General features: G+C 37.2%; 1 protein-coding gene across 50 annotated transcripts in view; it reads left to right on the plus strand.

Annotated features, from left to right (window-relative positions):
* The window catches only part of TNS3 (tensin 3), a 225,684-nt gene that overhangs the window by 82,817 nt on the left and 115,705 nt on the right, over nucleotides 1-27,162 (plus strand). For 16 of the 50 annotated variants that reach the window (XR_007906517.1, XM_051798814.1, XM_051798818.1 and 13 more), the window contains 2 exons: nucleotides 10,931-10,969; nucleotides 19,540-19,578. The exons of 18 other annotated variants lie outside the window; for them this stretch is intronic. Coding sequence is in view for 15 of the 32 variants with exons in the window: in XM_051798814.1 (XP_051654774.1) it covers nucleotides 10,931-10,969; nucleotides 19,540-19,578 (78 nt within the window). In the remaining 17 variants the exon portion in view is untranslated. Of the gene's footprint in view, nucleotides 1-6,383; nucleotides 7,353-8,055; nucleotides 8,130-8,694; nucleotides 8,817-9,878; nucleotides 10,088-10,930; nucleotides 10,970-19,539; nucleotides 19,579-24,109; nucleotides 24,412-27,162 lie in introns of those variants that run through there. 16 more of the 50 variants (XM_051798816.1, XM_051798860.1, XM_051798851.1 and 13 more) reach the window with 15 other exon arrangements.

Below are 27,162 nucleotides of genomic sequence, written 5' to 3' on the forward strand. Positions count from 1 at the left end.
CTGTAGCCACACTTTGTCCTTTGAAGTCTGGGAACATGAAAACCAGTTTCTATCTTCTGTCTTGTGGGAAGAGTGAAAACTAGAGGGGGAACCTCTTGACCATGTTTTTTTTTACTTGTTTCTTGTATGTTAATTCTCCCTCTTGAGAACTGACTGATTTTATTAAGTGTGTAAGCAAATGCTTAAACTCTCTTAGAATCAGTCAGCGTAAGTATTTACTGGAGTCTTTGGTTGAATCAGATGTGATGCAGCTTTATGCTTTTGCATAAATTATTTAATCTGTGCAAATTAATTATTAACTCCTTTATTCCTTAATTCCTTAAATTATCCTTAATCCAACATGGAAAATATTTTTGTTATGCTTAAGCCAAAAAGACTCTTTACATAATACACATTGAATCTTTGCAAGTCTGAAATGATGTTTCAAGGAGACTAATAACCTAAGCTCTATGGTTTTTTCCAGTTCCAGTAAGATTAATTTATTTATATATGGGTTTGATTCAGCACACTTCCTCCTTCAGCTTCAATAAGCTGTCTTAAACATCTCAGTCGAGTCCAAATTTAATCAAAGCTTCAGAATTTTATATTATTTGACTAAAATACTTGTTTGGACTAATTTCTTGTGCTGTGGTGTGCCACTTGAAGGCTGGTAAACCAAGATCAAACAATTCATTACTTTAAAATTCTGTAGGTGGTTTTTTTTTTTTTTAAAGAGAGAAATGACAGATTTATAATATGTTTTTAGCATTTTTTAATTTATAAACCTACCAAAATTATTTTAATCATAGAAGGTATAAACTCTGACTTGGCACTTTGTCTTCTGTTTTTCTCAAAGGCTGTTTTTTCTAATTCTTTCTTGTCTAGGCATCTGTGTCTGAGAAAATATAATTCTTCCCTTCACACTGTTCTTCTTTTTTCCTTAAACTGATTAAGTTGTTGATGATGGAGAGGATTGAAAGGAAGCTCCCCACTACCCCCGAAGTTCCTTGTGATACCCTAACTTCTTCTTTCTTAGTCTCTTTTAACAGTCTAGGAAATATGAACATGATTGCAGAAAAATGCATAGAAATAAACTAAAACTTAACTTGATTTAATATAAAACACGTGACTAGCAGCAGTATAGAAGGGAGAATGAAAGTAATCACAAGCATAAAAATTAACAAGGAGCGATAGTTGGTTTTATTAATTGGTTTGTTCAGTTTGTATTCTGAAAATAAAGAACTTCTACCTATCTATATATATCTGCATATATAGACACATTAATATTGGTCATGTATCTGGAGATTTAAAGCTCAAGCTGTCCTGGGTCTCAAACGTCTCTGTTGGCTTTTGTCACTTGAGTACTTCCTGGACAGGTTTGTGAATAAACCTTGTGCTTTCTTGGAGCAGGCTTGTTAAGGTTGTGCAGGTGGGCTCTGGCTCTTGCAGTGGATGAGCATGAAGGCAGATAATTTTATCCTTTGAAGAATGAGTTTAGTTGGGTTTTCTTTTACTTCAGTATGGGTTCTCCTTACCCTTCTTAGATTTTGGGCAAAGGAAATCAAGGATTTGAATGAAAACTTTTGTTTTGTTGTTTTCGGGAGAGAACTGTGTGAATGAACTTCTGTGATTGACACATTTCTCTGGAAATCCATAAATCCAAACACATTCAGTAAGGCTGAAGACTTCAAGAATTTTTTTGTTTAGAGGCACTGTTTCGCATGAATATTGCCATGCATGGAACCCTATTAGTGCTGCCTGGCATTGGGGTGAAATGAAAATGTTTGCAGTTGAAGTCCGAGGGATTGCTGTATGAGTTTTATGATTGACATTTGTAGCTCATATGAAGTCTTCAATGTTTTTAGATAAGAACTCTCATTTAGACTTACAGTTTCAGATAGCTGGCTCTGTTGTGCAAGACCTAGGTGGAACGTGTATACTTTGAGTTTGGTTTGTTTCCTTGCTGATTTTCATTAAAAATAAATAAATCTGTTGGCAAAGGGGAAAGAGGATAAGATTATATTAGTGAGAGAAAGAAACAAAAAAAAAAAATCTGCTTTTTCCTCCTGTGCCCTATCCTGTTCTGGCTGATTTTGGGAAGGATCTGTTTACTACTCCAGTTATTTGCTGACTACCTCTGATCATTTTGTATAGATACAGGAAATCTCACACAGACTTGCCATCTAACTTTTAAAAATTATTTATTTATTATTATTATTATTTTAAGAGAAGTAGAAAGGCATTTGTTAGCCCTTGAAGATAGGATGAAAGAACCTAGGACTGATGCATTTTACATTGCTGCTGCTTGGAATGATTCCTTAGATCATATTACATATCTCATGCTATGTTTGTCTTTGGGAAATGGGAATCAAGTAGCTTACAAGAATATACCAATCCTTTCTTATTGAGTTTCTGTTATAAAAAGTTGTTTACCCTTACTGTACATTAGACTCTTGGCTTCTGTTCAAGAGGCACTGCCTTTGCATCCACTATTACAGCTAAAGGCAATAGCAACATCTTGAAGGGTACTCTGAACATCAGCAGTGGCTGTAATTGGGTAGCAGGCAAAATGCACTGGGCCTCAGTGATGTATAGCATTTTACACCATTGTCGTGCCATATTATTTTGCTTTTGCTGTGTTATACTGTATTGCTTTTGCTGGGTATTTTGATGAAGTGTGTATACTCGTGGAAACTGGTTGAATTCCTTCATGCAATATTGCATCTCAAAGTTAAAGCCACCTGAGCTGTACATTGCAAGGAGTTGCCTTACTGTCTTGATAAAAGATTGGAAACTGAAGTACAGACGTCATTATGAATAACCACAATTTTGTGGAAACATAATGAGAGTGTATTACCTGTTTTGAACATTATGAGCTCCATCCCAGAAGTTCTGACTGTTTTGTATCAGCAAACTGAAGTATCTAAGCTTCATTAGAATTTTCTTTTACTACTTCTGTGTGGTAACACAGCATTTCATGGTATTTTACTAGAAATTATTTCTAAAAGGCTCCCTCCCTTGTCTTGTTCTGTCTTGCAGAAGGAAGCATTTAAAATACCTCCCACAGTTAAAGCATAATAGAGCAAATTCAGTCTTACTGAAAGCCATCTGGGAGAACCAGTTTTGATGATTAAAAGGATATGTATTTAAATGTGTCATTCTGTACCCTATTCTTGCATTATGTCTTTTCTGAATAGCTGGAAAATTGAAGATATGTTGGGAATATAAATATTTAAGACTTTGTTTTAACGTATTTTGAGAGGAGAGAAATTTGTTAAAATGAGAGCTATTGTGATATAAGAAAGTCAGAAATAATGCCATAAAATTCAGACACTTCCTTTGTTTTCATGTCAGCCTCCAACAAAGTGCTCTCAGTCTTAAAAATGGGAAAACGGGGGCCTTGTAGAGGGGACCCCTTCTTTACAACATGAGAGTACATTTTAGTGGGAAAGTGAAAGATTCCTGCTTGGTTCACAACCCTTTGGGCTACTTTAGTGTCCTTTGGCTTGCTGAGCAGTGTACTCCCAACAGTTTTTCCAAAGGTTTTCTATAAACTTCATGCTGGAGAGGTCACTGCCTCTTTGACTTGACTCTTGCAATCCTTCTGTCACAGACTGAAACCAGGCCTGTGCTAAATTGCTCTATGTACCTTAGTATTGCCTGATGCAATTCCTTTTTGTGATTTAATACATTAAAGCATTGAAGGCCTTAGGGAGATGCAGAGTGTTGTAGGAGCAGCTAAAGAAGAAGAAGAAAATACTAAAGCAATAATATTGTGGTCCTGAGCTAGCTAGAGCTAAGATTAGTGTGCGTGTGAAAAGAATTGCAAGGTCAAGCTGGAAAGCTGCTTGAAGCATGGTTGTTCTCTGTGGCTGGTAGAGTCACGTGGATGTATGTGGTATGTGAGAGATAAGAAACACCTGGCCTGGCTGGGGAGTTTGGACCCAGAGTCAGCTGAGAGCCTGTGTATAGTTATGGAGCAGTAAAGTTACAAGAGGGTTCTGCCTGGACAAAAGTCTGTCCCACTTGAATTCATTTGCCACAAATGGTGCTGTAAATGGTGCCCCATGTGCCACAGAGTGTCATCCTGCAGATGGATGGGTTTCAACTGTAGGGAAATAAAGCAAAAAACTGAAACCACCCCCAAACTCTTTACTTTACAAACAAGCTTGACACATGACTTCTGCGTTCATATCTTTCTGTGATTTGAGTGGAAAAGAATGACATTGCAGCCTTCTGGTGGTCTTCTTTACCACATGCCCTTCTTCCCTGTAATATGTATCAAGAGAAATACACCTCTGCCCCCCATTTTAACCTATGTTTATAATTTATATATTGCTTCAATATCGTTAATATCTTATCTTTAATTCTTTCCTATCATGGGCGGCATCTATCTGTCCCAGATCTTAGGGGTACACTGGATGCCATGAAACCTGTGGGCTGAACAGTGGCCTCTGCAGTTTGTCATGACAAAGCTCCTATTTCCTTCTCCTAAAACTTCTGATACTGTTGACTCTGTGGTGCTGCTTATGACCATAGGACCATAATGCCTGTAGTTCTTATCACTATTGCTCAGACGTTGGAAGCCTACTGAAAGCCTGAGAAATCAGACCATTATATATGTTATAGGTCCAAAATTCTGAGGTACCAGGTCTAGTGCACAGTTCGTTTCCATTCAAGAAAATCCAATCCATGCTGTAGCTTGTTCCTTTGGGAGTGGAAAATATTGGTAGAACTGTATCCCCTTTGCTTCCTGGGGCCCCCCCTGTCTGGTAGGGTTGCAAATTTTGTTTGACTTTGCAAATGAAGAATGTTTTCTCATGGGGATTATACCAAAAGAAGTAGTCCTAGTGTCGTGAGAGGGTAACATAGTTCCCTGAGGAATGTATACTTCATTAAGCTTGGAGAGGTCAGATCTCATACAAAGACAGCTGAAGTCAAGTCTCTCAAAGATGTGTACAATTGTCAAAATCAGGATTATTTTTTTTTAGCTGAAGAAACTGCAAAGCAAGACATTTTGTGCAAAGATATTATGCTTTTACACTCATTTGCGTCAAATAATTTCAACCTACTTTATAAACCTCTTTAATCTGTTACACAGATTAGCTCAGGAGGGACAGTAGCTAGCATTTACAGTTCAAATTGGCAAACTAAACCACAGTGCAGAGGGCTAGCGCAAAGTCCAGTAAAATCTAGTTTTAGGATCCTGGCTCCTGCTGGCTGGTTTAACCCCTGTTAGCTACACCCAGGTTCTGACCAAGTTTTTTTTCTTTTGCTTCTGAACTCTTTTGGAGCAAACGTAGTGAACTGATAAAGGAAGAGGCTTCATCTCTTGTTTACAGTTATCAAGAGAAACTTACCCATTGTTGCTTCTAGGAACCTTCTATTTCATTGGAGTTTGGGGTTGTTTGTTTGTTTGTTTGTTTGTGGGTTTTTTGTGTGTTTTTTTCTTTTTTTTTTTTCACCCTTTTCCCAAGTAGCCAGTGCAACAAGTATCTTTGCCCTATATGTGTTCTTTAAAGAGTTGAACAACTTCAGTGATGTAGGTCAGGACTGTGACATAGCAAGATCAAAATATCACAGCATGGAAGAAAGCCAGACTTTTAGATGGCTTTCTATATGTGAACAATACATTTCTGTATCTTGGGATAATTGCATTCCTAGTTACTTGTGAAAGATTCCTTTTCCTTCAATGAGTTAGTTTGAAACAGCTTTGTTGTTTTGTAGACAAAGGGAAATGTGAATTTTTATGTATATAAATACGTTAAATTTTGAAAACCCTCCTGAAGGAACGTAGCTTTTAATTTCAGGTGCTAATTTCAGACATTATTTCATAAGGCATAATCCCAAGTCTATAGCTGCATTGAAGCTCAGCTGATTTTACTGTATCTTATCTTTTTTCTTTTGGGCAAACAATTGTATCTTGTTTATTAAAATATTCTACTGACTGCAAAGTGCTTGTTCTGTTTCTGCTGTATTTGCCAAGTCTTCCTTTAAGGCTGCTGTTTTCAATGTGTCCAAAAAATGCTTAATTTGAAGAGGAAAACTTGGTGGGTTTTAGGCATGCTTTAGAGCTATTCTGTCTGGCATGAAATGCTGAGGCTACTTGATATCTCCAGGACAAATGTCTGAGTTAGATGCTAATATCACACAATGGGAGATGGTCTATTTAAAAGAACAAACAAACAAACAAAGCTATTGTAGTTTTTTATCTCAAGTTAATATCCTCTCTGTGTCCCTTTTTATCCTAGAATTTGAATTTACATTTTTCATTTTATCATGCTGCAGTTTGTATCTTTGAGAGCACAGAGTTACTTGAAGATATACTGCACTCAATATCCTTTAGTTTGTTTTCTGAGTTAGTAAGGGAATTTATGGCTTGGGTGTTTTGGGACAAGAGGGACAGTAATTGACAGACATGCCAGAAGAAGAAAACTAAAGAGAAAAATTTCTTACGTTTTCAAGACTTAACTCCAAAGTTGTAGATTGAAAGAAATAGCTAAGTGTGTGTGTTTAAAAAAAGTGTGTGTGTGTAAATATATATATATATATGTATATAAAGATTCATATTAAATATGACCATGAGCTTACCATTTGGGCTCCTCACAATCATCTGTGCAACATTCAGAAGGTCTCCTAACATAACTAACTTTACGTTATTTGCAGGATGTCAGTGGCTTCAATTTGCTGCTCTTTTCACCCTTTCTCATCAATTTTGTAACATGGTTAGTAGTAAATTAGAGTGATCAGGTTTTTTAGTAGGTCACTTTATGTATTTGGTGAAGATTCCTTCATCTGCACATCCTTTGTGTTATATATAACCTGTGGCATGCATGCCAGCATTTCTTACTTGATAAAACTGTAGCTCGGAAGACAGTGATGCATTATAGCCAAGTGGTTAAATTGCTTTTGCAAAAGCAAAAGCTTTTGCAATAGTGTTTGAGATTTGAATTTTGAAATGTGCTTTTGGTAATAACTGGCTCATTCTTTGAAGATGGTTCTGCCTCTGAAAAATCATCTACTTTTTGCAAAAAGAAAATTAAAAGGAAGGAAGATAAAAATGAAATATGCATTTAGGAGTGAAAAATGCACCGAAATGTCATTACTGGATATCCCAGCAAATGACCTGTTGCAATGGGGGGCACTGTTGTGTCTCTGTTACAGCAAGTGGGGACAGATTTTATTTCCTTAGTGCCAGATATCCTGCCATTTGTTGACTTTTTCATTTGAGTTAACATTTATCTCATGTTAGTCAGTTATTCATTAACTGATGTGACTGGTGTTACACTCATATGAAGAAAAATTACCCGCAGATTCATTGGAGTCAGAATTCTTCATCAAAGAAATTTGTTAAATCTTTTTCCATCTGTATGGTATGTTTTTAAACTAAGGCTTGATTCAGGAAGTATCAGACCAGGAAAATGTTTTCATATTAGCTGTGTATGCAAGAATAGATACTTTGTCTTTCAAATATGTGCTTGATTATTTGTGAATAGATTGATAATGTGCCTATATGTGTGTATGTGCCAGGCACTGAAGAGGTAACTGTTTTTGAAAATAAGCAAGGGATTCCTGTATTCTGACATTGCTTGTTAAGGTGTGAATGTACAGAAGTGCAGAAGCTAAATGCACCTTGATTGTGCATAACTATGAAATATTACGCTAATGTGTATCCAGTACATTTCTTTACAAGAATAAAGAAACAATTGAAAGCTGACAAACCAGGTTATTGTAAATGTCTCTAAGATTAGCTGTAGCTTCAGTTGGGGGACCAGAGAAGTCTTTCTGAAGTTTGTTTTATGCAGTTGGCACACAATGCGTAACTTTTTAAACCCATGAATGAGACACTTTCTGTCCCTGCATTGTTATTGAAGTCTTGCAGTCTTGCTTTTCAGCTCCATACTTTTTCTCTAAATGCTAATTTTGTAGCATGTCTCAGGCCTTTGGAAACGAGGAAAAAAGTTGGAGCTACTCACATATCTTCAGTGTAGGTTGTTTGGATGTTATAATAGCCTCTCTGTTATCTTTTAACAAGTTAAAAACTCTTTTGCTTTTAACCTGTGTCTGGATTAACAGTGGAAGAATTTGCTGCAACTGCTCATGAGAACTGAAGTTAGATACAATGGATCTTGACTGTTTTGCTTCATATGGTAAGAAATATGCTATTTGTATACACGGAGTCAGAGGAAAAAAAATCAGTGCATCTTAGGTGGTTCAGTGTGTCTTACATTGAGTCTTGTAGCTCAAAACCAGTAGCAGAGTATTAAAGTCTTCTATTGAATGATGCATTTTGAGTGCTTTGCAGTTTAGTGACAGTTCAGCATAGTGATAAGTGGTAGCATGCAATTGCAAAGGGATTGTTTTATATACAAGAAAGGGTACTTTGTGACTCTCCTAGTCCTAGAACAATACCATCTAACATGGGAAAGTGCAGACGACACAGAACCAGAGGAATATGGAATTTTTCTGTAAAGTCAGGTTGCTATATATAGCTGTTTTAGACACAGAGAAGCTCAGGGAAGAAAATGATCAAGTGTTTTCGATAACGTTAGCTCTCATCTTCTGTATCTGAGATGAGTGCAGTTGGTTAGAGCATGATAAATAATGCCAAGGTTTTTTAGGTTGGATCCCCATATGGACCATTCACTTAAGAGTTAAACTTGATGATCCTTGTGAGTCCCTTTCAACTCAGAATATTCTGTGATCTTCTTACAGCCCAGAGTTGCCTGGCTAAGATGCCATGAAGCTGCAGAGATTCTTACTTCTTTTCTGAAGTTCTCATCCACTGGATGTCCCCAACGTTCTTGTGTCAGAATAAAGGGGATTTTACTTAGGCAGTAAGTCAGCTGTAATTATCAAGCAAATTGCAGCAGAGTTGTGTTTTAGTCAACCAAAGGATAAAAGATATGCTTGATTCCTCACAGGTTTTGATCAATGGAGGGAAGGGAGAGAGCAGAGATTATATTTATGTGTGTCAGTAATGACAGTTTTATTCTGCAGTGCTTCCAGTTATTAATTTCATGAGTACGTAATGTCAGTTCATCTCTGCTTTTCCACTGCACTATCCAGCCAGCCTGCAAACTTCTTTGGGGTTTTTGTTAATTCTCTCTTCTTAGTATAGGCAGTGAAAGTAATTGAAATTTCATGTGTTTATCTACTTTAACCTTAGGTGTTGCTAATGAGAACACTAGCAAAACCTGTTTATAAGCAGTTGGGTGATCATGTGGTCAGGATAGTGTTATCTCTGTAGATAGAGATGTTTGCTGCTTGTGATAGTGGTGCAGGGTGCATGTGGCTTTGATTCTTTAGCTGTCAATTGTCCTGCCTGGTGGTTTGTCACTTTGGCTTGAAAGGAGAATTGGCAGTTGTAATTGAAGGTGGCATATGAAGTTTTGCATGCTGTGTCAGGCAAGAGGTCACAGAGGCAGATGATGTCTTTGCTTTCAGCAACAGGAATGCTATCATGACAGCTTAATTAAAATCTTCCGTGTGTTTAGTATGGGTGTTTGGTGATAGACTAGTAAATCATGAGTGGCAGTTACAAAATGAGCTGCAGAGATGCAGACCTTGGACTTGCAAGCCCACCGAGGAGTCAGAGGGTACTGCAGACAAACTTCAAGGGGTTCAATCTGTCTTATTTTCTTTAGGGGTAGTGTGGAGATCGTAAACAGGCTAGGAGTTGAACAATCAATGTGCCACTTTTTTTTCCTTTTTATGAGTATTTGCGATTTAAGATCTTTTTCATGACTACTTGTGGAGGGAAATGCTATCCCTTCTATGCTACTAGTTAAAAGCTGGTACTCAGTGTTAAAGCTGGAATGGGTTGTCCTAGCGTAGTCAGGTCTCTTTCTTTTTGTCTGTGCTGCGTGCAGGACTGATGTCTCTTTTTGTTCTTGCAGCTTGCTCTGTTGTATGGGCTGCATCTTCTTTTTATTATTCTAAGGATTATAAATTACATGAGGCATGAGGGCCCTTCTGCTCAGTAAGCCACTCTGTATACCATGACTTGAGATCTGGCAGGACAGCTCACCAACAGTTCCTGAAAGAAAAGTCCTTTGTTGTCCAGGTGTTACCACAGAGTTTCTGGCTCCACTCTGCTGGTTGAGAGGTGAGTCTGTCCTGGAGAGCCATTAATTTGAAAGTGAACATATTAAATGAAATAGTTTTCACTGGGGTTGATCTCAAGGTGCTTGTTAAAGTGAGCATGCACGGTGACTATTACTGAAGCTCACTTGAGTGGTGTAAATGGGTGAACCTACAGTTTTCTGACTGTATGTGTGAAATTTGAGGGTGCCTGTTGTATGGGATTGTAGAAATAATCTAACACTTGATTTTCTCTAGTCATCATGTATTCCATGTTAGTCATGCTTTTCCTGGATTTCTTTGAGTTTTGCTTTCTGAATATTCAAACAAGGTGGTTTGGGTTTTTTTTTGGTGTGGTGTTTTGTTGTTGTTGTTGGTTTTTGTTTGTTTGTTTGTGGGTTTTTGTATGTGGTGTTGTTGTTGTTTTCTTTGGGAGCGATGTATACACAATATCTTCTTCATAGGAAGTGTTTTAATTTGGAGCCAAACCTCTGAACTTGTGTGAGTGCACAGAGTATCTGTTCTGCTTGCTCTGCTCAGCCCATGCCCCGTAAAAGTTCCAGAACAAGGGTAAGGTATTGGGGATTGCTGAAGTTCCAGATTTCTCAAAAAGCTGAAAAGTTATTTATTAACTAAAACTGAGATGATGATGGAAGAATGCTGAAAAGGATAGAGGAAGGGAGAAAGCCCTCCATGTTTCCCTGTAAGTAAGTAATGCAGCTGAGAGCAGCAGTGGACACTCGGGTTCTGCACCTAGTCTGGCTGGTGACCCTTTGACTCTGCCTGGAGGGAGCTCAATCAATGCAATTGGGACATATTCAAAGGAAGTATCTGTTTTTCCTTATTTTATTATCATTTTTTATTCTAGGTAGTGACACCCTGCTTTTTTCCAGGCAACTATGAGCTGGTAAGTATTTTTGGCACTACTGATATCCATCAAGTTTTATTAGGTTATAGGTTAGGTTACTGTTGCAGTCTGATACATTCTCTTGTTATTTCAGTACTGTGCCATCACCTTTCTTCTCTGAAGGCTTGGCAAATTAAGGGTCTATTCCTGAAGCTTGTTACTGTGTCTTGTCCCATGCAAGAAAGCATAAAACCGGATGTTTTATGCTTTTATTTGTGTGTTTTAAATAAAAAAAAAAAAGACAGTGATTATTTGTTTCAACATACTGATGCCTCATATCAGTTTGAAAGTACAAGTATTGTAAGATCGGGTTGGGGCCTGTTATTTTTTGTTGAAGGTGGAAGACAGGAAGTTAATCCACACTTAGGATAGGAAAATTATAAGCCTTTTCTGTCTTGCATGACTGAATTTGGTTATTCCAGCTCCAAGGGTAACATGAGTGATGCCTGGAGGATGGGGTGTAACAGTTACTTGTTGAACCAGCATTGGCACCCACTAGTGTCATTACTAGGACTAATCAGCCAACAGCTGATGCCCAAGTGTCAGCCAAGAACTCTGTGTATTGTAATGTAACCACTGGCAATTAGGAATCCTGCATCTCACTTCTGCCTTGCTAAGTGAATTGGCTAAGTCGCTTTGCATATTTTAGTGTCTTGATTTCCCTGTTGGAAGAATACAGGTAGCGATACTTGCTTATTATGAACCACAGAAGTCAAAAGGTGCTTTTTAAAATTATTATCCTATAAAGGAAAGCCTGGAAACCTAAATCAGTAATTTCTGGTATTATGAGGAATGTGAATGTCAACTCATTGGAGGTCTCTCCTAAATTTGACCCAGTAATTTTATGAATTAACCCACATCAGGGTCTGAGAATCTTGTATGGCATCACTGCTAAAATTATAAATAGAAAAAAACCCCCCTTTCTTATGTATGCAACTCACAGTATTAGGTGCATACTGGCAACTGCACTTGCTATTTCTTTTGTGTTGTGCACACAACCCGAGTATTGATTCTGGCAGAGAACATTTGTCATTGTGATTCAGGAACAATTTTAAACCTGTGGGGTATGTTACCAGTCATTAATAATTCTGATTGAATTTGCTTTATGTGAACTGTTTATATAGGGAAGTGCTAATCTGGGCACAAGTGTGACCTGCTGACAGGTGAAGAGCTTAGATGGCAAAAGCGGCCTAACCAGTTCTAGTTTACTAGCAGGGATGTAGACAGAGGTATAGTCAGTCCCCAAATAAAACATTTACTAGTTTTAGGCAGAAGAAGGAGTAGAATTCTATTTAAATTTCTTACAGGGAAATCTGTAGGTGAAATATTTTACTACATAGTGTGCAATGTGTTCTTATTATTGAGAGTGAGATTGAATAGTGTGTTTTGCTTTTGATGTGAAATGTGGTGACATTTTTAGATTAAGAGTCTATGTTGTGCGCAAGTAAATTTTATCTAGTTAGTGAAGAGTTCTGTTGGTCTGAAGGAGCATGATCTGTGATGGCATTAGCTGTAAGCTGTTTCTTTTACAACTTTCGAGTGTAAAATCTTGAGAAGATCAAGAATAAGTACTTGAGATTTTTAGATAATAGAGAGGGCAACATCTATTCAAATTAACCAAAACTTTGTGGCATTACAATTTGCTGCAGAACCATGGATTTATCACCATTTATTCCAGCAAGGAATTCCAACCTTTTAGTTTTCACATGAATAAACAATTTCGTATGCCTGCTTTAAATCAGTGTTGCATATATTTAGCCAGTGTAAAGGCTTCCTGTATTGCTCTCCTTAAGGTGGCTTATAGCAATAACTGTAGTTAAACTCTCCATGACATGTTTGTTAGAAGACTGTTGAAGCCTGATGAAATTCACAGATGTTCTTTTTCTTCAGAATATGGGGTTTATTGATTATTTTCGGCTTGGATGCCAGTTTCCAAAGAGGCCCTTTCTTCCCATTTCTCATGAGGCATTTATCTTGAAGCTTTGTAGTGACATCAAGAGCCTCATATATCAACTCAATGCAGCTGTTAGGAGTTCAGGTGCTAGAATATAAACAGCTGCTGTTAAGTGTTCTAATACTACTTTATGTTGTCATGCACATTCCTCAGATTGGAGAAAGGGAGATAATGCTAGTCCAGCTCTGTTAATTCAAGCCAAACGTTTAGCAAAGATGACCGATTCCGCTGCACTTATATTTCATGAAGAGGCAATGGGCTATTTGTAAAAATGGTCTTTCATTGCAGAGATGTATAGCTTGACCCAAAGATTTTGAAAAAAAAAAAAAAGGAAAGAAAAGTGCCATGGTCACTGCCTTTTTTTTTTTTTTACCTGAGAGTGACTTAGCCTAGGTAATACTTCTAAAATATGATAAAATCAAAGATGGTAAGTTTGTTTAAAAAACCTTTATTGGAATTACTGGATCTTATTTTGCAAGATTACTAGTTACTCGGTAGATCGTAATTTTTTAAATTAAAAAAAATTGCTAACAACTACACGCTTTTTTTCTCAAATAAGTCTTTTTTTCTAGTGCTACCAAAATGAGAAGGTTTAGGCCCTAACCTTAAAGCTCCAAATAGTTTTTGTTTAATCTATTACTTAAAGATAAAAATTAAAGGAAAGCTAGTGGAAGGATGATATTATTTTTTAGGTAATTTTTAGATTCTGGGAAATATTCTAGGATAGTTTAAGATGCTTCAAGATCAGTAAGTTTGTCTTCTTTGCTGAATTTTTTTTTCCATCCTTCAAAATGGTATGTCTTTGAAAAGAATAAAGGAAACTAAATCTTAATTCTTCAGAGGCCCATCACCTATCCTGACAAATGTCTCGCAGTAATGAAATGTGGTGTGAAGGCCCAAACCTCTTATGTACGTGGATTCTTATTCTAAAATAACTTCCTTGATGAATGATCCTTATCACTGGATGACTTATCAATTCTAAGACATGGTTAAATAGTGATCTTGAACAGAGAAATTTCTGATTTAATCTTTATAACTTTTCTTCCTTTCCCACCTATTTTTTTTTCCCTCTTCCCCCCGCTCCCCCAAATGATTACCAGGAAATTCTGCATACTTCTAGATTACCATTTAAACATCACTTTTCATAACCAGCTGTTCTGATGTGGAAAGAGTAAGTGGACACTTACTTGCAACATATATTTTATTATAACAGTCAGTTCAAACTGAAGTTTGTTCAGCTATTTTACTGAGTCTTCAGTGGAAGTTTGATCATTTTGACAAAACTGGGGAAGGATGTCTAATTATGCCTCCCTCCTCTCCCCCTTAATTGTTCAAGCCTCTTTTCTGTCTCTGAGGAGAAAAATTAAAGACTTGAACATTTACACCCCTCGTAACTAACTAAACATTTGATTTTGAATAGTGAGTCAAACTGTGCTCTAACCTCTTTCAAAATAAGAGGAGAACAGAATAAAAGTAATTGTGGGAGAAATAGATTTGGGTTTTTTTGTGTGTGTATGTGTCCTTTTTTAAAAGGAGCAGGAGAGAATACCTTGAAAAAAATGCTGAAGAATTAAGTGGTAAAGTCACAAAGGCCTCATTCTACTTGCATACCTCATTTTTTACTTGAAATCTATGGCAATTAACATATACCTACATATATTCAACCTAGTGCCAGCATTTTCTCAAAAAAACCCCTAAAAGCTGAAAATACATGTTGATAGAAAATAAAACCAACCCCCCAACTATATATGGGGAAAGTGAGCAAGACAACAGAAAACCTTAAGAAAACTCAGTACTCTTAACAGTGTTTGAAAGAATGTTTGTTCCCTATGGCAAAAAAAACCCCTCCCTCTTTTTCATGTTGTCTGTTGAATGCAATTCTCCCCAGATGCTTTGTATGAAAAAGATCAGTGAATATGACAACTTGAATTTTTATGTTTACTGCGTTTCATTTTTAAACACATCTTTTCAGAAGAACAATGTGAGACAATCTGATGGAACTCTGCCCATCTGTTTTTAATGCGAACCTGCAAGAAATTTTTTGAGAAATATGAGGCTAAATAACTGTGTGCTATTGGGAAAGCCTGTGCGTGTAGATGAAGGATTGCATTCTCCAATTTCATTTTAAGTGGGACCTTGGTATTAGAAGACATAAAATGTTAACTTGGGTTGATCAGTATGACCTCTGAATACCCTGGAGTATGATGACTGTGAGTAACTAGTTAGAAATTGACATATGCAATGATTTTGCTCTGCTGGCTGTAATTTTGGTGTCCAGCTTAAATCAGTGAAAGCTTTTCTGGAAAATGTGTCAGGTGGGTTTGATTTGTAATAAAAGTGTGACTAATGGCTAATTAGTTTTTAGATTTTCCTGTCTTTCTTCTTTCAAACAATAGCACGGAAATCTTACAAAAAACTAGGAAAATGCCCAGGTCTGTTTTTTGGAGGGACTTGACTTTTTTTCCTATTTGCTACATTCAGGCGTTTGCTCACAGGACCTGTGAGGTGCATACAAAACAAGCATTATATGCACAGAGCAAGCATGAGTTGGTGAAGGATACACTAAGTCTCCAGACATCTCCAGTTGCTGTGACCTTTCCTGGCTCCTTTCATGACTCTCACCAGAGCAGTTCTGCCAGGGAGTGCTGCAGGTTGTAGCTTGCTCTGTCTTGCTATTCAGTTTTGCTTTATTAAATTTTGACCTGTGTTTTTTTCTTCCTTTCCTTTCATTTTTCAGCTTCAAAAAAAGAAATAAATCTACTTTTCTTGATTTCTTAGTGTCATAGATAGGTAGAAGCACAGACTTATGAGACACCTTCTTGATAAAACCTGTGAGCTGATGCCCGATTCGAATATGAACATTTTTCAAACTTTTTTTCGATTTGCCTCTGTGTAATGCACTTCATTGGAGTTTGTTTTTTGGTTTTATGTTTCAACTGCTTACCAGAGTAAGACCATGGACCTCAGAGATCTGCAGAACAGAGGTTCAAAAATGCTATTTTAAGTGCAATCAGTGCCTTGTTCATAAATGTCTCTGATTTAGCCGTAAGAGGGAACAGAGAATAAAACTACCTGAGTATGGAAACACCACTCCCCTAAATGAATGAAATGTAGTGATCCTGAATTGAGCAGTGCAATGTATACTAAATTCAAAAGCTATAGTTTACTAGGAGGGAGGGCTCATGTTGTTTCTAGGAATATTAGAGAATTACAAGATTCAATAGGTCTTCAAATATGAAGTTTCGTTATAATGCAGTGTGTTCAGTCCCAGGTGTTCATCCAAAATGAAATGAACAGCAGGCTTTCTTTGAACAAAAACAAACTACAGAAGTAGGGGATCAGCAAGAGGGAGTGCTTTGGCAATTTTCAGAGCCAGGTTTGCCTGCTTGTTTATTTTCTCCAAACCTTTCCACTGAGTGAGGGAGGTACTTTTGCAAGGCAGAAGTGTCTGCTTTTCTGAAGTGTGATGCTATTTACTATAGCAGATAAATGCAGAAGTATAATGTTCTTACAAGGTAAAGCATACTTCTTGCTGCCTTCCTAGCTTTCATTTTCTAAAGCAAAATTATCAATGTTTCGGACTCTTCAGTGTCATTAGTTTTCAATTGGCATTGAAACTTTTTATATATGTTTGATTTCTCTAAACAGCAAATGGACTTGCGTAGATTCTGCTGGACAGCTCACACTGGAAAAGGGAAATACACACTCCATAGTGTGCGTTTTTTTTCCTGCTTATCTGCATAATTTTCTACTCCTTCATAGCTTATCCTAAGAATGACAGATCTTATATCCCTTATGAATATGCTTTTAGTTAGTCTTTGAAAAAGCTTTCTCAACAGTGGAATGTGTAAAAGGAAAGGACAGCACTAATCCCACCACTATAAAATGAATGTCAACCAAATATTACAGTGATAAATAATTAGTTATTAGTGTCATGGAAGACTGCCACCTGTCTTTCAAAAGGAAAAGAAAAATCTTTTAATGTTAATTTAAAAATCAGCTTTTCTTATAGTCAGCATTCATTTTAATAAACACAATGAATCATGTATCCATGTAGACCCCTCTCTTCAGATAGAACTGTGATTCCTTAGATTAAATTCTTATGTTTGGTGTGACTGTTATATAATGGTGGATTCTGTTTGCTCATTGCTTAACTAAACTTCAATCTCTAGCATCCAATTCAAGTTTAGTTCACTGTCATGTCAGAAATCATGCTGGTTTAATTTGCTTTAGGTTTTTCACATTGGCTCAAAAATTTAGTACTTGTATATAAGTAATAAAGTGTGTGTGGCAGAAGTGTTATGTATGAACTTGCTTTTGATTCTGGAGTCAAAGCTCAAGCCTGTTTCTTGGAGAAATGTCACAGCACCTTGTGGGTGGAAAGGGGGAGCTAATTCGGTTTTGGTTGTCTTTAAAGTGGAATCCAAATGAGAACTTTCAGGGCAAGATAGCCCTACTGACTAGCAAAACAGTTAACAAAGGTGAAGAAACTGTCCTCAATGAGGCAAGGGGGTTAGAGCATCTCCTGTGGCATTCTTTTAAGGGCTTTTGTAATTAGTAAAAGAAATAGAACTTTATTTTGAAGTAGCAGTGTCATTTTAGCTTTTGCTTTAATGGCTTTTCTTTCAGAAAGGCTGTTTTTAGGGAGCCATTGGCAGGAATCTGTGATGGTTTTCTTCTATGATGATGGAAGATGGGATAATTTGTTTTGGAATGATTTTTCCTCGTTCTGTAGAAAAGAAGTTTTTATTTTCTAACCATGTCAATGAAATTTCCTCTGAACTGTCTTTATTGGAGAGTGAGGACAAGAATATTTTGTTGTGTTTGATTTTGAAATGCTATGATTGGTGATGTGTGCAAGTAGAACCATAGAATCACAGAATGGTTTGAGTTGGAAGAGACATTAAAGATCTTCTAGTTCCAACTCCCCTGCCAAGGCAGGGACACCTTCCACTAGACCAGGTTGCTCAGAGCCCCATCCAGCCTGGCCTTGAACACTTCAAGTTATGGGGCATCGACAGCTTTTCTGGGCAACCTATCCAGTTCCTCACTCCCCTCACAGTAAAGAATTTCTTCCTAATATCCAAGCTAAATCTACCTTCTTTTAGCTTAAAATCATTCCCCCTTGTCCTATCACTGCATACTCTTGTCAAAAGTCCCTCTCTAGACTTCCTGTAGGCCACCTTTAGGTACTGGAAGGCTACTATAAGGTCTCCCTGGAACCTTCTCTTCTTCAGACTGAACCCTAACTCTCTCAGCCTGTTTTCATAGGAGAGGTGCCCCAGCCCCCTGATCATCTTCGTAGCCATCCTCTGGAGTTGTTCCAGCAGGTCTACGTCTTTCTTGTGTTGGGGCCCCTAGAGCTGGATGCAGTACTGAGGAAGGGTCTCACCAGAGCAGAGGGACAGAATCACCTGCCTTGACCTGCTGGCCACACTTCTTTGGATGCATCTCACAATATGGTTGGCTTTCTGGGGTGCAAGCACACATTGTTGAGATATGTCAAGCTTCTTGTACATCAACACCCCCAAGTCTTTCTCCCCAGGGCTGCTCTTGATCCATTTTCTGCCCAGCCTATAGTTGTGCTTGGGATTGCCCCATCCCAGGTGCATGAACTTGGATTTGGCCTTGTTGAACTTTGAGTTTTGCAATGTCCCACCTCTCAAGCCTGTCAAAGTCCCTCTGGATGGCATCCCTTCCTTCCACTGTGTCCATCACACCACACAGCTTGGTGTCATCAACAAACTCGCTGAGGCTGCACTTAATCCCACTGAAGTCAAGTGCAGTCTTACCTAACCTACAGCACTTAGTTCTAGTGTTACTTCATTTTCTCATTTTGAGTGTTTTTCAAGATGAAATACTTCTGTTATTCTTCCATTCAAAATCCAAATTATAAAATCTTTACTCAAGATATCTTCTGTTGTGAAATGCTGAATCTTGGCTTTGTTGAGGTCTTAGGCAAACATTTTTACTTTTTCTTTTTTACGTAGTTTTACCACTGTACTTCCCCATTATATTGCCTTAATTTTATGCTGATTGTAGTCATCAATAAAAAAGAATGTACTTTTGGAATGCTGTGCTTCTGGTGATTCATGTTACATTTTTGTAGTAATAGCTTGGCTCATTTTTTTTAAAAGTTTGTTTTAAATCTCTGTTGATATAATTTAGCATGTTTTAAAGCCAGCCTTGAATAGATTTTTTTTGCACAGCACTTACAGAAAATTCTTGGCAGTTCACGTCATTAATACCTATGCAAGTGTCTGTTTTCATGAAAAACTATAAAATGAGAGATTGGGAAAAGAGGCAGAAGGGCACATGTGGTTAACAGTGTACATCTCCATGTATATTGTAACTTTGAATAGGCACTCCCAGTACCTGAGCACTGTCTTACAAGACCTGAATATGCAGAATGATAATGCAAAATCAATTAGTTTTTCCACATCTGTTTGAAAGATAATTTGTTTGTTAGTACTGTAAGATGAATATTGAATGATGAATAAGATGATAAGATGAATTTGTTGTCGTTGTGTGTATATGTTAGGAGGGGATTTCTTAGAATGTAGTTAAACTATCTGGAAAACTAAAGTCAGTTTTGTTAACTTTTCTGCTTTTGCAGGCTAACTCTGAGGTGGTTAAAAATCATGTAACCAGAAGCGTAAGTAATTTTATTTATTCCTTTTTCTTTTATTTGGCCTGATTTATTTTCCTTTTTGTGTCTGCTTATTTTTACTACAACTTCACAAAGCATCCATTGCTAACCATTTTCAAAGTACACATTTTGATTTCTATACTGTGTGAAATTAGCTTCTGATTAGCATAAATGGGGTTTTTTCACCCTTCAGTTTATCCAGGAACAATTAAATGACCTCTGCATTTCTTATTTTTAAATTAAGCAGGGAAGAAAGTAAAGATAAATATTAAAGTATTCATAGACTGAATTGTATTCAGAAGAGTACAGAAAGTCAAGAGATTTTTTTTTTCCCCCGCAAGAATGATACTAGTTTTTGTTTTGTGGTCAATATGCAATTGATCTTTTAGCTTTTATTTGTTCCATTTATATGCCATGTTTTTTACAAAACAAATAAATGCTCCTTCCCAACCCTTTATTACTATGGCTGTAGTACTGCTGGTACAAGTAGTATTAAATACATTTATTGAAGTGCAATAGAACCCAGCAGTCTAACTGATGTAGAAATTTCTGCAAATGGGACGTGTAGCTGATTTTGATACTGATAGCCCTTAAAAGTATACTTTTAGCACAATTTCTGTGAAGTAAGTAAGACAAAGAAGACAACTTTTTGAAGTCCTTTAGAGTTATCTTTTAACAGAGATGTCAAGTTTTGTAGATTTCTAAATAAATAATGGGAGATGCCTATAGTTAACTATCTGTTAGTAGGCAACTGTGATGCAGGTATTTGATTCCCTACTGTAAAAATGAGGTTAAAATTTAAATAGGGGCAGAGGAAAGGACTTGCAAGATGTACATGGTCTTCACTGATTCATTGTTCAATTCCAGCGCAGTTCTCTATTGCAACAAATGAACATGTGTTGCACAGTGCTAGCCTTGTGTCCATTGCATTTTTTTTGTAATGCTGCTGGTGCCACTCTGTGCAGGGTGTAAAGAGTTCTGATCCTTGGCTACCCATGTAGACAGGAGACATTCAGAGGTTACATTTGTATTAGCAGTATAGTTTGTTTACTTGGCCTGGCAATAAATGTTTTTCTACAACCAAGGGTATTTCTGTGGTTGGATCCATGCTATCAACCACACTGTTCTAGTAAAATTAGAGTTATTTCTAGTTGCTAGAATATATTTGATAATGAAACCAGCTATAAATGACTAGTGATGTGATTGTTTCACCTTTCAGTTCGCTGTTTGCTTTCTTATCTAGACAAATTAACTAAAACTAAAAAATCAGAGAAGAGCTAAGTTCTTAGTTATCTGTATGTGAATAATTGGTTTTGACTGCTGCTTCTAGTGCAACAAACATGAAGCAAAATAATGAGATACATTGTGAGGAAAATAATTGCAGATCATTTTCTGTTACTAGTTGGAAGTTTTTAGCATAATTGTTTACATTTGAATACTTTAGAGGGTTTTCTGTTTGTACTGATTGCTTATTGCACAAGCAAGATAATATGTTTTTTGGCTTTTTTTCTGTACATGTAATACCTTGTGCACAGCCATTTTGAAGGCAACCTAAAATGTTTTTCAGCTGTGCCTTTTGTCTTATTGCATTTTGCAATGATTATTATTTGACCATTAGCAAGTTTCCTGAAATTGTTGGTAGTTACTTTCTATGGACAAGTATACTCCAGGAGCAAAGGATGACTTGGTTCTGGCACTACCTAGAATTCAAAATTTTTTTAGCTTAATTCTAGTGTTTGGGATAGCAAGCACATTCTTACTTGGGAAATAAGAAGTGCATTTTCTTACATTTAGAGGGCTTCCTCATGCCCTTATGGACTGGAATATTATTTTGTTCTTAATATTAACATATTTAAAACAAATAATTAAACTTCTTGTTTCAACTAATGGCTGGCAGAAGTGTTTCTGTCACTTTCTATCCAAGGATTGTGTACACATAATTTTCTGTTAGTTAACAGGGTGCAAAATTTGTAATGAAAGTTTACTTCAGTTTTCATCTCTTACATCCTAAATAAGTCAGAGAGAAATGCAGGAGATTTACTCTGAAGTCTTCCCCTCTGCCACCACATTTTTTTCTTTCCACTGTGCACTATTTACAGAGTTAGGAAGCAGAGCGCACACATACAGGAGCTTTGTATTAGTTGCTACTGGGTCATGCCATACATTACTTCTACAGAACCTCACCATGTGGTATGTGTGAATTAATGCAGAAACTTTTACACTCTGCTGTATCTGTTGTGCTTAAATACATTACCTGTGGATAGTATTCCTTCAGGAAGCTCTTTCAAAGCTCTAGTGTACTTGTGAAACTATACTACAACCAGAATTAGAGCACATGTATTATTTTAGTCAATTGAAGTACACTCCCTGCCTAACACTTAAATATGAATATAGGAAGTTTCTCCATGGATTTGTAGTGGAATACAGTCATTTCAGTGTTGACACGACTCTAACTCACCTGGGTTAGAGTGAGTTAGTGCTCCTGTTCTGTGTGTGCAAGAGACAATTGCACTGGTTAGGGGTAGGTGCTAGCCTCACAAAGCTTTGTGTAAACTCTTTGTCTTGAGACATGGTAGAGCTAAGGCTTCAAAAATAGTTTTCCAAATGTATGTATACCTGTGAAATTTTACATTAATTAAAACACTAATTATGCCTCATTCTCACTTGAATAATAACTTCATATGTATTCAGTATTTTCTCCTAAAGAGTCCTTAGTAGCAAAAATGTGCTACATACCTTCTCTCTGTTGTGAATTAAATATTTTAAGAAAAGAGTAAAGGATGAATAGACAACCCAGCTGTACCAGGAGATTTCAGGCTGTGAGCAGGGCTGCTTTCGTCAATAAAAGTGAGTTGGAAGATGATCTTTCTGCCCTGATTGGTTCCTTGTTTCCCTGGCAGATTGCTAGACAGAACTCCATATCCAAGTGCCCCACAAACTTGATAAAAATGAGCTGGATTGCAAAGCCTTCCAGTGAACTTGTTTAGAGGAGCCTGGCCTGTTTTGGCTGAAGTGTCATAGGAAAGAATCATAGGAGCACCTTTGCCATCAGGGTAGGTTTTGGCAGAGAGAAAGCAAGCTGGGATTTATAGCTTCTACAGACACTGCGAGGGGCACATCTGTTTGGAGTCTTGCTGTTATACTACACAGGGGAACAGATGATTTTTATGGGACACAGCATACAGAACTAAAATCTGCTCTCAAACAAGTAGCCGTCTGCAGCAGAAATGATAAATCTCTTCTGCAAAGAGAACTTCAAAAATATTTTTAATTAACTTGTAATATTTATTAAGCAATGCATACACAATAGCATAGAGACATTTGTATTTGCAAGGCATGAATCTTTTCTGCAATAGGAATCATTCTAAAGCCAGAGACCAAATTCAAGTTCTGGTATGCAAATTCTGGTTCTCATCCAAAACATCACATTCACTGTGTCAGTAGGAATTATCATGGTGGAGTAGTCCAACTATCAGTGTAGTTCACTGTTCTGTCTTTTTCTGCAGTATCCTGGAGTGTACAGAACTGTTACACCGTGCCTTAGAATAGGTTGCAGAATTTCTTCTGATCCCTGTCCATGGCTTGGGGAATGAAAATGCATTACAAATTTGGTTCAAATGTATTCCGGTCTTCTGCTGATCAGTCGCTCTATTCTTATTCTTATTTATGGTGTTTGAATGGTGAGCAATCATGTGGAAAAGAGTTTCAGAAGCTAATTGAAAGCTGTGTAAAATGCATGTAATTTTATGGCAGATTAGCTAATCAAATTTTCTAATGCTTATAGCAATATGAAAAATAGGCACAAATAAAATACTTACATCCCAAATAGATCCATGTCATTCTTTCAAAATATGTCCTGATACCTTTAAGCCACAGATTAATTAGTGATTTACATTTCAGATAGTTTTAGTTTCTACTCATTGGTCCTTATACCTGTTAATACTCTTACTCAAGAAGGACCCCAGGAGAGAAACAGATGAGCTGCATGAATGCATATCAGATCCTGGAGCCCTGAGTTTTCAGCAGTGCTGTTTCTTGGAGGAACATATGTATAGTTCATGTACAACTGTCTCAACTGTTTGAAACAACCTAGTCCTTGAAATCAGTATTTCTTATATTCTGCTGAGATAGCTTTTAAGCAGATATTATTATAGTTCAATGCCAGGAACAGGGCCTTGGGGAAGGTAACTGAATGATTTTTCATTTGGCTTCCTTAACCTGTCGTCTTTGATTCTGGTCTCAAAAGGGACAAGTCATTATCCCACCTGGTATTTTTAAGTTCATGCATGGCCCATGTGTCTAGTTTTACTTTGGTATTGGAAACTAGTAGTTTACCTACTAGTTTTTTTTTTTTAATTTATTTTTCTAGAGCTGTTATATAAAACATAGTAACTCAGTGTACTGCCAAAATGCAAATGAGTTTATCTGGGGCAAAACTGATCTCCCTTTACCCTTTGTCCTTTCTGGTCTCTGGCACTCTATGACAGAGGACTTTAACCTGTGAAATGTGTAAGCCTACTGATTGTAATGCAGATTTCCTTATTCAGTTCTTGGAAAAGTTGTGGATGATCATCTTGCTGATATTTTTTTTTACAGATATGATTTTTTTTTAGGCGTTATTTTTTACTTGATTGTCTCCATTTTTTTCCTTGAGAGTCAACCTTTCATCACAGAAGATATAGCAGGAAGGTTATTTCTTACTCCTTCTGTTTCTGGACTTTTATGGAGAAGTTGTCTCAATGCCACCTCTGTACCACACAGTGTGAGATGGCCTGTGCTATACCTTTTGTCATGTTTTTGCTCTGAAGCTGTGGAGCGACTCAAAGTAGGACTGTAAAGGTATGAGATGCTGCATGCTGCATTGGACAAACACAGGCTTGCTATTTGAGGCAGGCCAGGTAATCCATAAACAAGTTCACCATCTTTGGTGTCAGAAGAAGGTGAATTAACAGGACTGATCTCAAAAGTCTGTTTTGTTCAAGCTGTACTTTAGTTTAATTGGGCTCTTTGGCCCACTTTCTATTCTTCCATTGACAGCAGGCTGTCTAGTGAATGTTGTGACCTGGTGAAAATTATGTAGAATTAAGTATGGGACTGTTTCTTGTGTTGTTTGTTATGCACAGCCTGTAGTGGACTCTGGGATGCTTTTGTCTGAGGACTGAATTTTTGAGAAAGTTGGGATAACTGGGCTCTGTGATAAGCCTAGGACTGACAGGAGCCAATGGTGATGAAAGAAATAAGGATGATGTCAAAGGAAAGAGTTGCATGGCTTGAATTTTTACTGGAAAAGGGCAATGACGTAGTGCATTGGATGCAAGGAATTTGCTTGGTAATCCAATTCTGTGACTGGTGAGAAGATGGTGTCTTTTATAAGCAATTGCTTCCCCCTGCTGTCCTCCATACAACTGCAACTTAATTTTACCAAAAGGCTCCTCGCACTTCTTTGCATAAGAATAACTTCTATATGTTATTGTTTGGGATTGATCCGTTTGTTTGGAATACGAAAATTCCTTAAAACTGAATGAATAGGTGAATAGAAGGTATTTTCTGTTTTGAAAACTCTGTTTCTCATATGACTGGTTATACTGTGTGCATTGCCAGACAGTCCCAGGGAAGCAGGGGAACAAGAATCATGGGGAAAAGCTCACAGAAGATAAATCTCAGGTCTGTCCTACTGGCAACATATCAAGCGCTAGTTTCACTGAATCTGGCCTGGTTACAACTCTAAATTTTTAGCCAGATGTGTATAAACACCCATTTTGAGCCACTGCTTTTAATTCCCCTTCATCTTCTCTACTGTTGTTGGTTGTCAGGAAATGAAAATCATACCTAGTTTTGTGAGATTTTTCCAGGTAATTGTCCATCCTGGGAGATAGCAGATAGCATTTGCTCTCTGGGAAGATTAGCCAAATGTTTTGCTATTATCTCTCCAGTGAGGTTTTGCTATTATCTCTTCAGCAAGGCAGAAAACAATGTTTTTGAGTGGGTTTTTTGTTTGGTTGGTTTTTTGTTTGTTTTGTTTTGTTTTTATTTTACTTGGATGGAGATGATTTGCCTTTATGGATAGTCTGCCTCATGCCACTGAATCCTCTGCTTGGTTAAACTTGTATTCTGATGGTAGGTGTGTATGACTTGGTCCAGAATGAAAAAGAAGCCCTTCTTATCAGTGAAATGACCCTGAAACTGCACAGAAATGTTAGGAAAAAGCCCAGAGAGGCAGTCACAGAAGTTTGAAATAGGTTTAATAGTCAATCAAAACCAGAATTCAGTCAGAAGCATGGTAAAATATGGCTTACATTTTCAGCTTGCCTGTTGTGAGAAATGCTGGAACACTTATTCGTATTAAGAGCATGTTGTAGGGGTGTGTGTATATATGTTATACGCTTCACCAAATCTTTGAAAAGCTTTTTCAATAAACATTTTGCCTCTGTAGTAACTCATATCTTTGTTGGATTTTGCTAAATATTGCGGCTGTGATGGGAAAAGTTAGTGGTGGTGTCATTGAGAGTTAGTAAAAAATAAAAATGAAGAAACAAAGAATGCATTGCTAGCTACAAGATAATTAAGCCATGGAAAAGAAGAGGAAGGGAATACAATCTAGAGGGCACACAGAAAAATGGTTGTGTGTCCTTGACTGCTTGTCCATTTGCCAGTAAGTCATTGGCTGTAGCCAACATATAACATACAAAGTGATCGTGACCTTATGCAAGTTTAAGTAAAATTTGTTTAGTAAGTTTTGTGCACCATAGATAGGCAATGGAGAGTTTGATGGTGTGAATCAAAGTATCTTTTAAAAATGGTATAGTTCTGTTGATTTTGGGAGCTGTACAAAATCTGTATAAAAGTGTACCCATAATGACAGACAGAAGAGTATTGCAGCTATTTGAGGCCATATAATGCAACATCATACAGAGATGAGATATCGAAAGAAGAATTCTTTTAAATTACCAGTGTTTGAATTTTCCTTTGAGTATCCATAACACAGTCTAAACCACTAAGCTGATTGCTTACACATATAAAAATATAAATCTATCAGTTAAAATTTTAAGTTGTACCAGTTATTTAATTGTGGAAGTTGTCAGGACTATCCATTTTTGTACACAGAGCAGGAAAGAGTATATAGAACTGTGTATTTCAGTAGGTGACATGGCATGCTTACATGACATGGTTTGAAGCTGGCTCCCTGCCAAGTCTCCAAACCCTACCACAAGAGTTCCCCCCACCAAACCTCAGGGAGAAGAGGGAGGAAAAAAAACTAAGAAAACCCAAAACAAGAGAGAGACAACTAAAGTGATATATATAAATATATTTACACTTATATTACAATTATATACAATTAAAAATATATACAATTTCACAAGGGAAAGGGAAGGGGGAAGGGAAAGGGAACAAAACTAAAATAAAAAATATATATATCCCAATCAGTAGCCCGAGATCTAGTAACTAAAAGAGTTAGCAAAGAAATAGCTCACTACTCTCCTTGGGACAACCGAGAGTCGCTCCGGAACGATCGCCGGCAACCTCTGCCTCCCAAGGTCAGCAAGGCCTAACCAGGCCTCGCTCCCCAACACGGCAGACTCAACAGCAGGG

The sequence above is a fragment of the Manacus candei genome, unplaced genomic scaffold (assembly GCF_025592945.1).
Source record: "Manacus candei isolate 608988 ecotype Guabito, Panama unplaced genomic scaffold, ASM2559294v1 h1tg000049l, whole genome shotgun sequence".
In the NCBI taxonomy this organism is placed as follows: domain Eukaryota; kingdom Metazoa; phylum Chordata; class Aves; order Passeriformes; family Pipridae; genus Manacus; species Manacus candei.